At 38.1% G+C, this 16,484-nt stretch overlaps 1 protein-coding gene across 4 annotated transcripts in view; it reads right to left on the bottom strand.

Annotated features, from left to right (window-relative positions):
- The window catches only part of ITPR2 (inositol 1,4,5-trisphosphate receptor type 2), a 417,532-nt gene that overhangs the window by 218,488 nt on the left and 182,560 nt on the right, over window positions 1–16,484 (bottom strand). For all 4 annotated transcript variants that reach the window (XM_073223365.1, XM_073223364.1, XM_073223362.1 and 1 more), the window contains exons 32-34: window positions 16,252–16,377; window positions 7,484–7,612; window positions 6,193–6,313 (exon numbers count right to left, since the gene is read on the bottom strand). In XM_073223365.1, coding sequence (XP_073079466.1) covers window positions 6,193–6,313; window positions 7,484–7,612; window positions 16,252–16,377 — 376 coding nt within the window. The remainder of the gene's footprint in view (window positions 1–6,192; window positions 6,314–7,483; window positions 7,613–16,251; window positions 16,378–16,484) is intronic.

The following is a 16,484-nucleotide window of genomic DNA, read 5'->3' as shown; positions in this document are numbered from 1 at the left end:
TCTTGGATGCTTTTTCTCAAAGTGCTTCTAACATGTGCTATTGTGCTGTCACATAAATTAGTAAACTGAGGAACAGTAAGTGACCACGGGCATTTATAATTTCCCATGGCATTAGTGGCCAGAGCATTTCTCAAATCTCAGTAAATGCCATGGCATGCCTGTATTGCCGAAGTCCCCATGCTTGCTCCCAAACCAGCCTTAACCTACCTCCCTGAGAGCAGAGAATGACAGAGACACGTACACCTCACAGTCTAGTTAGGCCCCTGCAAGTAATGCGTTTGCCTGGAAATTTGCATGTATTATCATTTCAGACCTTTATCTTCTTATTAATTAGAAATTCTACCTAACAGGAGAAAGTGTAGCAGTAGTGGTAAATGCCAGTAATTTCGGCAGATCCTGATCATTCAAAAGCACCTCTGTTAATGAAAGCATAGGAAGTTTGATCAGAAAAGTCAAACATGCTACACACGGTAAATTCACAATTGATCGTGGCTTCAATTTTAAAAGCTGATAAAGTTTTATCAGAAAAATTGATGACACAGTAAATTCATAACTAATTGTGGCCTCAAAATTTTTAATGATAACAGAAAAGTGTAGCAAACTTGTGGAGTATTAATCAAGGGAAAAGAGACAAAGTAATAAGCGATAGGAAGCACTCTTTCTAAGAAGGGCTTCTCCCAAACCCTCACTACCGTAATTCACTAGCTTTTTACCTTCTTTTTAAGTTTTTTGAAAACTCTATGCATTTGTTTTATATACAGGTAAAATTACTATCTTGATCCCAATTTTTTTACCTTAAAGTATAAAATATGATGTTTGTTTAAACTTATTTGTGGAAGTAGAACACCATAAATGCCTGCTAGCGTGTCAGCCTGCAAGGGGTTCAGATCCTGGCTATGTCTCCTGCTTGGCCTGGAGCAAGTTGCCTGACGTTGCTAACCTCATATGTAAAATGGGGCAAGAATTCCCCACATCACAGAGCTTAGCACACTGTCCCACACGCAAGAAATACTTGCTGCTCTCAGCAGTGTAAGTGCTGCCAAAGCACATGGTTTTGCAGATTCTACCTTTTGTTATCCAATGTACAAATAAGGGAAAGAATGAAGTGTTTTTATGATACATGAGTTGCGCTAGTGTACTTGAGAAGACTTTACACATCGTGATATGTTAAAATTGTGTATTTTAAAGTGTTATGTAAACGTACCTACACAGATGGTCCCTGACTTACAATGGGTAAAAAAAAAATTTTTTTTGCACATTTTGCTCATGCACATTAGGATGGTGCATAAGCAATATGCATTCAGTAGAAACTGTGCTTCATATTTTGAATTTTGAATTTTGACCTTTTCCCAGGCTAGCAATATGCTGTAAGATGCCTTCTTGAGGTGCTGGACGAGGGCAGCAGGCCGCCCCTCTCGGTCAGCCATGTGATCACAGAGGAAACAACCGATACACTTACAGCGATTCCGTACTCACACAACCACGTTGTTTTTCACCTTCAGGACAGTATTCATTATATGAATATTCAATGTTTTCTTATAAAATAGGCTTTGTGTTAGATTCCTTTGCCAACTGTAAGCTAATGTAAGTGTTCTGACCACATTTGAGGGTCAGTGATGATGTTCAGCAGATTAGGCAGATTAAATGCATTTTCGACTTAGTATCTTCAACTTATAATGCATTTATCAGGACATAAGCCCATCATATGTGGAGGAAGATCTCTAGTAGATATTTGGGTTTACAGGATTGTGTTTACCAATTTGTAAATACACAGAAAATGTGTTTTATAAAAACAAAGTATTCTCTTGACTTTTTCCAAAGACATATACTCTTTCTTCTCTTTAATATTATAAATTATTGACATATTTGAATTGTATGAAATTTTAGCACCTCTTTGTGGCCGCAAAGAGTTGCTGAAACACAAAAATGATTTTGCACTTGTATTGTAAAATTTAGACAAATCTCTACTCACCAAGCCGAACTGCGTTAGTTCTAATGTATATGTTAGGACTTCCTCGGTAGGACTGCCGGAGCAGCGTGGTACAGCCTAAACCTCAGACTCAGAGAAACTTGGAATTCAAACCCAACTCAACTCCTTATTAATTGGGTACCTCTCTAAGCTTACATGTCACTATCTGCCAGACAGGTGGCCCATGGATTATTGTCGGTTGACAAACGCTCATTAACCTGCTTAGCTGAACCAGACAGTTTCAGGCCCTATGGACCAGTGAATAAAGCAAACTCCCTACGTCCATGGTTTATATTCTAATGGGAGAAGCAGACAACAAAGAAGAAAAAATAAACAAACAAAGCGCTTTCAAATAGTGATAGGTGCTAAGAGGAAAATCAAATAGTAAGATAGGATAAGGGGCAGGAAGAATCTGGACACTGTATATGGAATGTTCTGGAACACTTCACTGAGCATTGTCTTCTGGGCATGTGACAGTCTGGAGGAAGAGGATCCAAACAGAAGGAACGGCACAGACAGCTGCCCTAAGATGAGGAAAAGCCTGTGTGGATGAGAAACCCGAAGAAGGCCAGTGTGGGTGGAGCAGAGCTGGCGAGTGGGGAGTGCGGCAAAGGTTGGAAAAGCAGGTGAAGCGCAGATGCTTTAGGGCTTCCTAAGCCACGGTGAAGAATACGAATTTTAAATGCAATGGAGAGCAGGTGAGTGATATGATTTGATTTACATTTTAAGATCACCCTAACTTCTGTGTAGGGAATGGGTTGTAGCGGGACAGGGGTGGAGGTGGGGAGCTCAGTAGGGAGAGTCATCAGTACCGTGTCGGATGATGGGGAATTTGGACATGGGCGCCACCCCAGAGAAGGAAAAATTGTTTGTTTTGGAAGTAGAGCCAATAGAAACTGCTAGTTTGTTTAATGGGGGTGAACAAAAGGGAAGAATCAAATATGACTCCTATGGTTTGAAGAGTACTAATTATAAAATAGCTATTTCTTACAGCTATTTCAAAAACTGTCTCGTGCAGCTGGGTTATAACCTTATCTCTGGGAACCTATAAAATAAGTCCATTTTTGCCTTCAAATGTTAGAAGATTATTTTTATGTTCCTCCTCATATTTCTCTTCTTAGTCTAAATATGTCAAATGTTTTCAATCACTACTCAACTAAGGTGGGTTTAGGTCTCTTTACTAGCATGGGGGCTCACTTCTAATGACCTTTTATTTTGGTTCTGTTTTTCCATAAACAGCATCACCAACAAAGAATGAAAACGTGGTCTAACCATCAGAGAGCAGAATTTCCTTTTCACCATCCTCATCCTAGACAAATATTGTGACAGGCGCTTTTGTAGTCACTGTCCTTCAGAACTGAATAGGGGAGATAAGATGGGGACTTAGGTTGACTTAAGCTAAGATAAAATGAAGTCCATAAGAAAAATGTAAGTGGTCAAATGGGAGTGAGTTCAGATCTGGAAATGAGAGTCAAGAGTGGCTTTTATGGAGGAATTTGAACAAAAAAATGTGTGTAATGGAAGAGATGCTGCAAGGAGGCAGTGGTAGAAACTGGAGAAAGAAAGTAACAGAGAAAGAAAGCTACAGTGTGAGGGGCACCATGGTCCAGTCTGCTCACACAGGGGGTATGTGGGAACCAGTGAGCCGCAAAGTCAAAGAGGGCAAGCAGGGCTATGTTGTGGAGGCCATGAATGTCGCAATGAGGAATCAATCCTCAGTTTATCAGACAAAGGGATGACACTGAAGGCTGCAGACATTGCTGTTGATGACTTCAAACCAACCAAGAGAATTTCATTCCAAACGTTATTCTGATAACAGATTTATTTAAGTAAGGAAGATAGAAGGAGCGAACACTGAATTCCATCAGTGGTCCAAAAAGGAAGTACTGAGGGGCTGAGTGTCGGCTCTGGCAAGAAGTGCACAAGGAGACAGGTGGTCCAAAGCCCAGGTGGTCCTCTTGAGCCCAAAGAGGAGTGGAAGGTGCCTGCGTAGGAGATGGCCTGGGGTGGAGAATCAGAAGTCAAGTGGGGTGAGGAGGGCATCCATGCTTGGAGACATCCTGGCGCAGGATGTGAAAGATGCCAAGGGTATGCATGTGAATAAGTGACCCAGCATAGTCAGAGGCCAAGCCAGGTGACAGGACATCCCTCAGAGCAGAAGCCTGATGGTGACTGTGGGAGCCCATGGCGGTGAGGAGGATGCCTCCATAGGAGGGTGTCAGAGGCCAGGCAGCCAGAGGAACCATCCCTGGGGGCTGTGACCCTGCATAGCGAACCCTAAGGCCACACAGGCTGTGAAGAGAGGAGGGCGGATGCTTTAAGATTATTAGTTTATTTGAGGACAACTGGCATCCTTACAAACTAAATTTTTCTATCCAGAAATAGTATTTCTCTACATTTATTAAAATCTTTTACATCTCTCAAAAAAAGCATTATAATATTATTCTCTCATGTTTCTTGTTAAGTTTTCTCTAAGTTCTTAATATTTCTATTGCTATTATGAATGGTATCTTTTTCACAGTGTATTCTGTTTCTTTTTGGTCTGTAAGAAAACCACCAAGTTTAATGCCTACTTCGAATTAATCACCTAAATGAATCTATCAGTCTCTTAGTTCTAATAATTTTCAGTTGATCATCTTGGGTTATAACTGCTTTTTAATTTATTCAAATTAAAGTTGAGCAGTCTGTAAATTCTTTTAATATAAAATCACTGAAACCTTGCCATTTGTGCCAACATGGGTGGTCTTAGACGGTAATATGCTAAATGAAGTAAGACAGACAACCACCATACGATTTCAATTATATGTGAAATCCAAAAAACAAAAACAAAAATGAACAAACAAGCTATCTTTACAAGAAATAGAGTTTGTGAGAAATAGACTCATAAAGAAACACAGAAAACAAACTGGTGGCTGCCACGGATCGTGGCTGATGAGCCAAATGGGTAAAGAGGATAGAGAGGTACAAACTCCTAACTGTAAAATAAATAAGTCCAGGGATGAAAAGTACAGCATAGTAAATGCAGTCAATAATACTGTAATATCTTTGCGTGGTGACAGATGGAAACTACACCGATCATGGTGAGCATTTCATAATGTACGTAATTGTCAAATCACTGTGTTGTACACCTGAAACTAATATAATATTGCATACCAACTATACTTCAATTCTAAAAAATCACTTAGGTCAAATAGGAGGGAAAAGACTAAAAAAAAATTGTTTAATGGTCACTAATTAGTTTAACAAATTATTTTTATTCACTTGTCAAATATTTATTGACCACATATATAACCCATGCCAAGTGACCTGATTTAGATAATTCTGTTTCCTCAACTGCAAAATGTAAATAATCAAAGACCCTATTTAATAATTAAATTAGATAATGCATATAAATTGGTCAGCATTGCACATGTTAAATGCTCAATACATGTAAGTAGTGATGAAACATCCAAGTTGCCCTTCCCAGGGCCAGCAGAACATCGTGAGTGGAGAGAATCCTTTTTTTTAAGCCCTGACTACTGTTTTCTTTTCTCTCCTCTGTTCTGCCGTCTGTAGAATTATTCTAACTTAGGAAAGAAAGAGAGAGAGAGAGAGAGGAAAGAAAGAGAGGGAGGGAGGAAGGGAGGGAAGAAGGGAAGGAAGGAAGGAAGGAGGGAGGGAGGGAAGGAGGGAGGGAGGGAGGAGAGAAAGAACGAGAGAGAGAAAGAAAGAAAATCTATGAGAAATTCTTTGTACAATTTACTAATCTCTGAAGCCTTCCATATACAGTAGAGCCTAAGGAAATACTGATGGATTTCAAACAAAACTATAAAACTAAAAAACCCTCAAAATATTCTACTACCATATGAAGGTATTAATAAGTCAGGCTACTTAATAGACAAAACACCGTCATAATGAAATCTGAGATAATTAAACTAAGCTCACTCCTGTAAAATCTTACTGAGCTATATATTAAAGTACGATATGCAATGTTAAATTTATGTCTAGAAATACAATTAAGAATAAATTTTTAAATATTTTTAAAAGAAATATAATTATATTCCCCTCCCAAAAAAGTATGCAACATTCAGAATCGTTTGATCGTTGCTCTTCAGCTTTACAGAAACTATCCTGCCTTCCTCATTAAGTTGTAAACAAGCAAGCTGCTTTAATTGCCTATTAGTCAAAAGCCCCATTTCTCTAACAAAATGTGAAAATAAGTAATATCTGCCATTTTGACTTACCCACTTCAGCCAAAGTTCGGATACAGGACTCCACCGAGGATTTCTGCGCCGGGTTTGGCCAGGTGCAATTATAAATTCTGAAGGCGGACTGCAGCAGCTGAATGAAAACCGGCTGATGGGTCTGAAAACAACGCGAGCACACAGGCCGCTAAGCCAGGAACGCTCCTGATGCGGCGGCGGTGCGTCGCCGAAAGAGCTCATCCAAATAAACTACAATTCAGTCTTCTGCGTTCCGGTGTTATTTAAAGGATATCTTACATTCAACGAATATTTATCATGCCCCCACTTCATGACAGGCACCGTGACAGATACTACAGAACGCTGATTATTTGCATTTGTAACTACATTTTAGTCAGAAAAATATGGCATTTCTTAATGCCAACAACATGAATTTTAAGTATTTTTTTAATGATCTCTGTTCACTTCCAAGTATAGACAGAGCAGGTGTTTTGGGCTGGCTTGATGGATTGTGTATTTTGGTTTCATATAATGCACAAGTGGAGAAGACAATAATTTTGACCCACAAAAAATTTCATATTGTTCTATCTAGTAGTTTAAGGGTTTTCCCTAAAGAAAGTATAACTGAGATGATATTTCTGTAAGAGCAATACACACTCGGTATGGAAACCGCAGAAAAGAAAATCACAAATAATCCCATGTAGAAATATGCAGTGTCAACATTTTGAAGATATTTACTTGCAGAGCTTTTCTACAAATGTATGAACATACATTCTTTACACACTCAAAGTTGAATGGCACTATAATGTAAGCACATGGGCTGTTTCATTTAATATTACTTCATGATCCTTTTCTTTAGTTATCACTATTTCTTTTAAAACATTATTTATAATTGCTATGTAATAAACCATCCTACAGACATACCATAATTTATTTCGCTATTCTCCTACTTGTGGACATTTACACTTACCGTCAATTTTTAAACAGCATAAATATTCAACGAGGGAAAATCTTAGTATATAATCTCTGCTAAATCTTTTCAGGATAAATTATTGAATGGAATTCCTGAGTCAAAAGCCTATCCATTGAATGAAGCATGCCATTTATTTCAACTTGGCAAACAGTTCAATATACAGATATGGAAGTCCCTATTATGCTGAGAGAGGGAGCAGGAATAATTTGAAGATGGGGCCTCTTTATTTAAGATAAAGTTTGGTAAACTCAAAAGGGGAAGAGAAGTCATCTTGGGAAGTGTGGGAAGTGCTTTCCCGACCAGATCAAAGTTGTTTCCTACTCAGATAAGGGAAATGAATTTTGATTTCCTTTGCATTACCTGGAGGCTGGTACTGTTGTCTGAAAAAGGAGAATTAAAGAAGCCGCTCACGATGTTCATGATGGACTCGGTGACACACTTCTCCAAGAAGGTGTCCGCGTGTTTCCTGTCTGTGGTCGTATTGCAGACCTGGAGGGGAAGACAAAACAATTCACCACTCTTTATCATGTCTTTGAATTATAGCAATACTGGAACCTTCTAAAAATCATCTGAACCTATTGTTTATAACATTTCTTCTGCTTTTTAAAGTTGCTTTGAACAGAAATGTTTCTGCCTAAAATCCATTAAAATTTTATTCTGCAGTAGCCTCTCCTGTAAGGTTGTTGGCCATGTCATCCTTGGACCAGAGATGCAGTCACAAACCCCAGCCCCCCTGTCCCGCTCTGCCCCCCGAGACGGCTGCACTCCAGCATTCCCCCTCTGTCCCTGAGTTTGGCTTTGCTGGAAAACACTTTCCACTCAGTGTGAGGGAATCAAAGACGAAGGAGTCCCTGTAAGGATGAGAAAGTGGAGAGTGTGATGAACGGTGGTTTATGTCTCTACACATGTTCCCTTAGAAAACTTGACCCAAAGTGGAGGGTAGAAACACAGAAAATAGCTGGAGAGGGAAACAGAAAGCTAAAAGGGGATACAACTTTCCCCCAGTTTTGACCTTTTCTACCCACAGACTATCTGGGAAGCATGAAGTGTGTCTTTGTGCACCACCCTCTCAGAGCAGACTAAGCCTAATCGAGAAAGATAATAGGAGAGTTGAGGATAAATCAGAAAAAAAAAAAAAATAGGCATACTTCCTGCTGTGACATTTATATGTGATTAAATGAGGCAGAAATTGGTCATATTGCTAAACAAACTATAAATTTTCAAATATGTCAGGGTAGACAAATTGCAAAGCTAAGATACATGATTAAAAATAAATGAAAAAGTTGAATGCTGAAAAGACAAGACACATGAAGATGAAAAGAAATATTAGAGGGGGAAGCATAGGGCGTGAGAAAAGACTGAAAAACTGGGGCAGAGTAAGAAAGAGTAAATATTCACAAAATTATGGTGGGTAAATATGGTGACCACATGTTCCAGATGTTCTTAGGCGATCTGAATTTTTTTGTAACTTTTTCTTTTCAATAAAGTGATTAATCAAAAGAATCAGTAAATATAATTTCATTTGATATGGCTTTAAAACCTTATGCAAATAAATGTACAAAAGAGAAAAAAAAAATTCCCTTCTCAAACATGTGTCCCAATCTTTTGGTTTGGAAACTAGCGAGCCATATTTGCCCAATGGGTGTAGAAGAAAGAGCGTAAGGTATGTCTTGCTTCTAAGTCACTTCTCATTTGGGGCAATTCACTGTTTCTTCATCTATTAAATGCTACCTGATGGGGGTCTGTATTAAAACTAATCTCAGAGAGTTATTACAGAGAACAGTACAATTAAAGGAAATAAATGATGTCAAATTATGTCATCTTTTAATTATTGTTCCAGCATATAACATGGTGCCTGGCACATACAAGATGTTCAGTAAGTGTTTGTGAAATGCATGAATCAATTAATTTTTAAAATGAAAGAGTAAGGAAGGACTCATTTTGTTTAGGTTAACTTTGGGTTAGGCTGTATTTGTGGAGCATCTAACCAGGGTAATACTGACTGTGATCCCAGAACTAATATAAATTGGTTCTCCCATCATGGTTATGAAGTAGGATTTATGGTTTAGTATCTTCCCAGTGCTGGCTTTTAACAGTGACGTTTTCTGATATATAGGATAAAAATATATTACAGTTATTAGGTAGCTGACCAATTCTACCTTACCCAGCCCAAACAACCTTCCTCAACCATTGACATTTCACACAATTGTGCAGGGCTCTCCAGAGCTAGTAGAGTATCACACTGCATCACCTAAAACTAGACGTTTGCTAAAAAACTAACCTGAAATTGGCTTTAGTCAGTGGATTAACAAAAGTAATCTATTTCTAGATAAAGGCTTCCCTCAAAATCCTTGTTAATAAAAAGTCTGGATTTGCAAAAGCATGTGGAACCTATTCCTCAATTCACTTGGACAAGAAATTTAAATAATTTTTCAAGGTATTTTTTTTCCTCTAGAGCCTTGCATCCTACAGTGTAATCTCAGGGATAGACAAAATATGTAAGATGTAAGAAACTGCTTTTCTTATTAAAATCTTTTAAAATTTTTCAGGAAGAAAAGAATCAAATATAGTATTTCTTTATCTTGTTTTTTATTTATTTTTATTGCCTCTTCCCAATAAGGACTGAAAATGGCTGAAATAAAATTACATTAATCTAACTTTTAAAATATTTAAATCCAACTCTATAAGAACAAAGTGATTCTCAATTTGTAATGGTCTTTCACAACTTGAAAAACAAGTCTACCACCATTGCCTTTTGCATGAAAAAAAAAAAATCCGTGTGAAATATTTGTCCTTTTCTACTTCTAGCTGAATTTTACTATATATTTGTTAAGTTCCATCGACTATCAATTTAGGGACATAAATTACTAAATTAAAACTAAATATTGGATTAGGAGTCAGAACAGTGAACCAAACAAAACAAAGCCTCTCTCCTCTCTTAGGGTCCTGATTCTAATCAGGCGAGACCCACAGTCGACAAATTAGCAAGTATCCAAGGGGCCAGACAGGAGCAAGTAAGAGACTCTAGAGAACAATGAAGATCGGCTGGTGGAGGGATCACTGCAGGGAGAGCGGCGACGGCCGAGAATCGTGTTCTGTACACACAGCTTGGGGCAGGTCTTTGTATAAGGCAACATCTTAGCAAAGCACTGAAGGAAGTGAGGACACAGCCACGGAGGTCGTTTCTGGGGGAAGAGCGAGTAAAACCTCTGCCCCACCAACGGAACACATGTCCCCGGACACCAAGAACCAGTCTGACTGGTCCCCGCTCACCACTGCACTCACACCGCCTCAGCACACAGCGGGGATTTAAAATCATTTGTTGGAATATTAAGTGAAATTTCTAAACATAACTGTGTCTGACATCTCCCCCCTTGCATACACGTTATCCCTTCTCTCTGCTGCTCTAAAAGTGACCGCTCTCCTTCCAAAAATGACAGATTGGGTCAAATAAATGATCGTATGAGAGGGCAGCACTGTGCAATGGGACTTCCTGCAATGACGGCAGTCTCCTTCGTCTATGACGTCCCTAATGGTAGCCGTGAGACAGGTGCTTATTGGGCATTTGAAACATGGCTGGGGCTACTGAGGAACTGGATTTTTTTTTATTTGATTTAATATTACTTAACTCAAATTTAAATTTAAATGTACCGAGTTGCAACCCTAGAGTATAGGGCAGCTCTCATGCCAAAAACATACTTTTGATCATACAGCAGGGAATACGAATGCTAAAAATCATTTCTGTATTCCTCATAGACAATAAAAATATTCCTCTAAATACCTGAAGTGATAGCCCATAATTATTTTTATTTGCATTCCCGTATTCATGAGGCCTAAACTTCCAAACATTTGCTTTTTAGTATCTCCTTTTTATGTGTCATCTGTTCAGACACTCAATGGCCTTCTTAGAATTCTAAATTCATTTTATAAAGACAACATTTTTCTTAATATCAGTATATATTAATTGTAGGAACCCTGAAAAAAACATAGAAAAATATAAAATGGGAAACACAAACTATTCATAATCCTAAAATCCAGATAAAATCATAGTTAACAGCTTAGAATCTTTTCTTTTAATCTTCTTGCTGTCATATGTATTTTACATAATTGAAATCATTCCAGGTAACCAGTCTGTAGTCTCCTTTTTATCCTGATCACTCAATTATTAGCATCTCTCACATTATTAAAAATCCCCAAAAATAATTTCAGTGATTCTATAACATCAATCTTGTAGGTAAGTCATAATTAATTGAACCATTTCTCTATTATTAAATATTTAAACTATATCCTACAGTATATTATTATAAAAGTATATTGAACTTTTTTGACCATAAGTCCTTGATATCATTTCTAATTATTTCCTCAGGATGGATTCTTGGAAGGTACGTTACTTAACACATTAAAAACGTATGGAGGGTTTTTTTTAAATGTAGAACTAAAGTGCTTCTCTGCATGACAGCATAAATTTATACTTTAATCAGCAGGGTACATGAAACAACATTTAGTATTATCTTTTTACTTTTATCTTTTTAAAAGTTTGATAGTTAGAAACTGGATCTTATTTTCCTTTGTATTTTTAAAAAATTATTAATGGTTGACAATTTTTTCAGGGGTTACTTATACTTCCAACTCTATAAAGCATGAATGCCTCGTGTTCCCCCATTTCAGTATTAGATTGTTAGTGTTTTCCTTATGAATATATATGAATATATTCTTTATGTAAAGGTTATTAGCCTTTTTAAAAATATGTCATAACTTTTTGTATTTTGATGTTTTTATTTCCATGTATGTTTTTGTGTACTTAAGTCTTAAATTTTCCAATAGTAAAACTGTCTACTATTTCCTTAGCTGATTTTGTCTATTGCTCTTATGCTTAAAAAGAACTCTCACTTAAAGGCAGATAAACATCTGCCTATATTTCCATCCCTTTTTATCATCTCACGTTTATCTTTAAAATCCAAATCTGTCTACAATTTATGCTATTACATAATGTTAGTTTAGGAGCTGAGTTCATGTCAGCCCAAATAGCCAGTGTTCTTAAAAGTAATTTTCATTTAGTTCAAATCAGCCATTGCTGAATGCCTGTTACATACTAAGAACGTTCTGTGTACCTGGGATCCATCACTGAACAAACTATATAAAAATTACTACCCTAATGGAGTTTACATAATTAACTTAATAATCCAGGTGAGCAAAATATAGCCATTCAACTACATACTGCCTATGGCTCCTTTAATAGCTGTAGTAGTGGCTGAGAAGCTGAAGTGTTAACTGTCTTGCTCTTTATGGAAAAAGTTTGCTCATCCCTGGAAATAACCAATCACTTCCCTTCTAATGGATGATAATTTCATTATTATATATTAATACTTCACATATATAAAAATCTGTTACTGGCTGTTTATTTCATTCCACTGATACATATAATTAATTCTATGCTCAGAGCACACTTACTCGTTTTCACTTTCACTTCTTAAGTATTTTTAACTTCAGTTGGCACTTGATTGTGTATTCCACAAATACTCGCTGAGAATACGTGTGAGACACTGTTCCAGGTCACACACACAGGAGTGAACCTGACAAAATCCCTGCCCATCATTTGTTTTAGCAAAAAACAAACAGAATTACATAGAAGATGTCAAGTGGAAACAATTTCTATGAAGAAAAATGAGGCACGTGAAGTGGGACAGAGGGGAGAGGACGCCGCTTTACACAGGGAGGTCAGTGTGAGCCTCCGCGAGATCCTTCAAGCAGGGATCCAAAAGAAGAGAGGAAAGAAGGCTTCAGGATGCTTGGGGGACCGGTGCACCCCATGCAGATACAGATGGAAAGGTGCTAGGGTGGGAGTGTGTTTAGCATATTTCAGGAACACTCAGCATATTTCAGAAGGCCACCAATGGAACTGAAAGCTAGCTTGGCTAGAATAAGGGGCCAGGGGTAGGGTGGGGGTGTATGGAGGGGAGGCCAGATAGTGCAGAGGTTTTATGCTGGAGAAGTCTGAGCAGAGGAATGGCCTGAACCAACAGTCTTCTTCTTTGTAATCATTATGGCTGCTGTAGAGAGACTAGATGGAGGATACAGACAAGAGCGGAAGCAGGCAACAGGCTGCGAGGCTACTACAGTAATCCAGATGAGAGGTCATGGTACCTGGGGGCAGGGCGGGAGCACTGGAAGTGTGGCAGAAGTAGTCACATTGTGGATACTTTAAGGTTAGAGCTTGCAGAATTTGCTAAAGCATTGGCTTTAGAGTGTAAGAAAATAAAATGTATAGATAACACCAAAATTTTTCTGCTTTAATACCTAGATTAAATAATGGAGCTGCTAGTAACTGAGGTGCAAAAGATTTGAGATGGAATTAATTTTCAGTGGGACCTGGGAGTTATAAAGAGCAAGGTTAGCTAGCCAAGTGCAGATGACAGATATGTGAGACTTAAACTTCGGGGGAAAGATTCAAGATTCAACCTTCCAGATATTAAAGTTAGGAGAGGAGGTGAGATCAGCAAACAAATGAGTACAGACAGAGAAGGGGGCAAGTCTAAGGTTTTAGCCTGGCACACTGCAATACTTAGAACCTGGGAAGATTTGGAGGAAACAGCAAAGGTGGCTGAGAAGGTGTGGCCAGCGGGGTGGGAGGCAAGCGGAGCAGGACGGATAGCCTGTGGGCAAGTGAAGAGGCGTTTCAGGAAGGGCCTGATCAACTCTATAAATGAGGTCAATGATTTGAAGAGCAGAAAATATGGGACCAACCAATCACGAACAGAGAAGAGTCAGACAAGTGTTCGCTCTACAGGGGCATCATTTCTGTAAGTCAGCATGAGAGTTAAGGAGAAAGATAGAATTACAACTGGGGAAAAATGGGCACAAGAATAAGATTCATAGAAGATACTCTTCACTTCCCTGTAATGCTCGCTAGTAAGTCCACATGAAAAGAACCCTTTAAAATGAGACTTACCAGTGGCTCATTCAACTGAAGGAAGTCAAGAAAATTACGGAATCAAGTCTTCAAGCAAAGAAAACCCATTCAAACTTATCAAGTTAAAGAACTTGTAAAGTATCTATCAAAATACATATAAATCTTATTTTTACTCCTACTTCCTACCTATTTGTTACTCTAAGTAAAGGGAAAGAATGACTTGTGAGTGATCTACTGAAAATGAAATCCTCTGATTTGTCTTGTTAGGCACTGATTGATGGAACAATGGTATGAAACAGGGATAGGTGTGCCTCTCTATTGTATCTTAATCTAATTTCATTCTGCCATTACATCCTGATGGGTCATTATAGAATTGTGAAAGTGATAGCAAAATTGGGACATCTTCAGGAGAAAAAATATAGTCTGAGGCTCACATTGACCACAGTTCACCTCTGTCCACGTGCTTTCTAATAAATCAACAACAATCAGTTATAAAGGCAAATAAAAGGATTTCTCTCCTACCACTGCCCTGGAACACACCAATGGAAAGAGGGTTTCACAGTCAATGGCAGTTATCATCAGCTTTCTTTGATTTAAAAAATAAAAATCCTTCTGGCTTTGCAGCTCGTGCCTTGATTGTGACGTTGGTGTTTTTCAAGCTTATCTTCAGTCAGTAGCACTGTGCAACTCTGCCAATCAGTCTACAATCTCTTAATATATTCCTGCATGTGCAAATTTAAAGCTCAGTCATTGGCATATAAACCAGTCCTTCAAGGTCTCTGGAGATATCAGTAGCCAATCACTTACAAGGACAGTCACAAGGTCATGGGGGTAAATATGAGTGGAATGTAAGTCCTGTGTAAAGCAGGATTCCTCTACAGGTGCAGGTTTACCTGAGAAAGGTAATAGGTGGCGTTCCGTTCTACAGAAATGAAGTAAAATAGGAACCGCCTTATTCACACATGCTTGAGTAAAGCAGAGCTCACGCATGCACACACCAAAGATAAAAGAAGCATGTTTCACCTCAAAGCCTAGACTAACTAAGAGTTCCTAGACTGGGTAACACATGGTTTACTGTACTACCCAAGAATGCTCTCAGATGCACAGGTGTACTACGGTCTATGCTTCCTTTATAATATCCTTCATCTTCCCTCCTCCCAGAAAAGGTTGTAAGGCAGCAGCGAGCTAATGGGTAACAGTCAGCACCCATTCTCATGAGACAGTGGAAGTAAGGCCCTCACCAACCCCTCTCCTCCAAATACATCTAGATGAGGCCTGTGTAAGCTTCCAGCATTCAGGCCCGTAGGAATCCAAAGGACTGGGACAGGTCACCAAAGTTATATGCTAGGTCTAAGGAGTTACCTGTACACTAGCTTCTATCAGTGAAACTATTACTTCAACATTATGTCCCAAAGCTTTGAAGGGAAAACTAGAGAAAATTTTTTTTTTAAATGCTCACTATTAAGTGCTGTGTATGAAGAAGATTCCTTCCTTTTTTCCTTCACTGATTCATTCATTTATTCAATATTAATGGAGCAGACACATATGCTGGACAGTATCTAGCAAATGCTGATCAACTCTGTATGTCCTCCCCAATGTCCCCTACAAAAGCCAAACAAGAGGAAATGGCCTCAAAATTTTTTTAAAAAGCAGAACATATTTTGACTGACATGAGTGAAAACACTCAATGATTTAATTACTGGGGCATCCTTCCAAAGACTGAGTAGGCACTAATGAACAAAGGCATGTTCTGAGCAGTTGGTCAGGTGCCTCTCTGTGCAAAAGCAGTGGCTGAGACCTCTTGAGATCACTTCTACTTGTGCTTTGTAGTAGCATTCATGATGACAGGTGGCCTACAAATTGACCTCTGCTAAATGCCTTCTCTAACCAAAGTAAAAAGGCCACTCAAATTCATTTAGTAACCGATATAGTCAGTTGTAAAAGTAAAAATGAATGCTTTGTTGCTATATTAGGTATTTTGTGTATATTAACTCCTTAAATCTCCCTCACACTCTTGTGAAACTTACAACCTTTTGACTGTAATGGATTACATTCAAAGACATTCTGCTGATACTGTTTAGTCAAAACATATATACATACATATATACATGCATATATACATGCATATTTATCTTTACATTTACATTTATATTTATATTTACATCTCCATGACCTTACTCTATGTGAAGTAGTATTTAATGGTAAAAGTGTAACTTACCCTTGACATATCCACCAAGAAGTTCTCAAACAATTTCCAAATGTGGTTACTCGTGTAGATTTCTTTCATTTCCACTTCAGTGTCCACGTAACAGTGATTAACAAAATTCACATAAGCAATTTTAACCTGTGCAAGTTTCAAATACAAAAGTGAGTTTTCTCTCTTGTTCATTTTCAAATACCAATTACAAAAAGCTAAATAAAATCTACATTAGTTCCTACAGATTAAAACAT

The sequence above is a fragment of the Manis javanica genome, chromosome 15 (assembly GCF_040802235.1).
Source record: "Manis javanica isolate MJ-LG chromosome 15, MJ_LKY, whole genome shotgun sequence".
Classification (NCBI taxonomy): Eukaryota; Metazoa; Chordata; class Mammalia; order Pholidota; family Manidae; genus Manis; species Manis javanica.
Note: the sequence above shows the minus strand (reverse complement) of the source record. Positions and strands in the feature narration are given on the sequence as shown.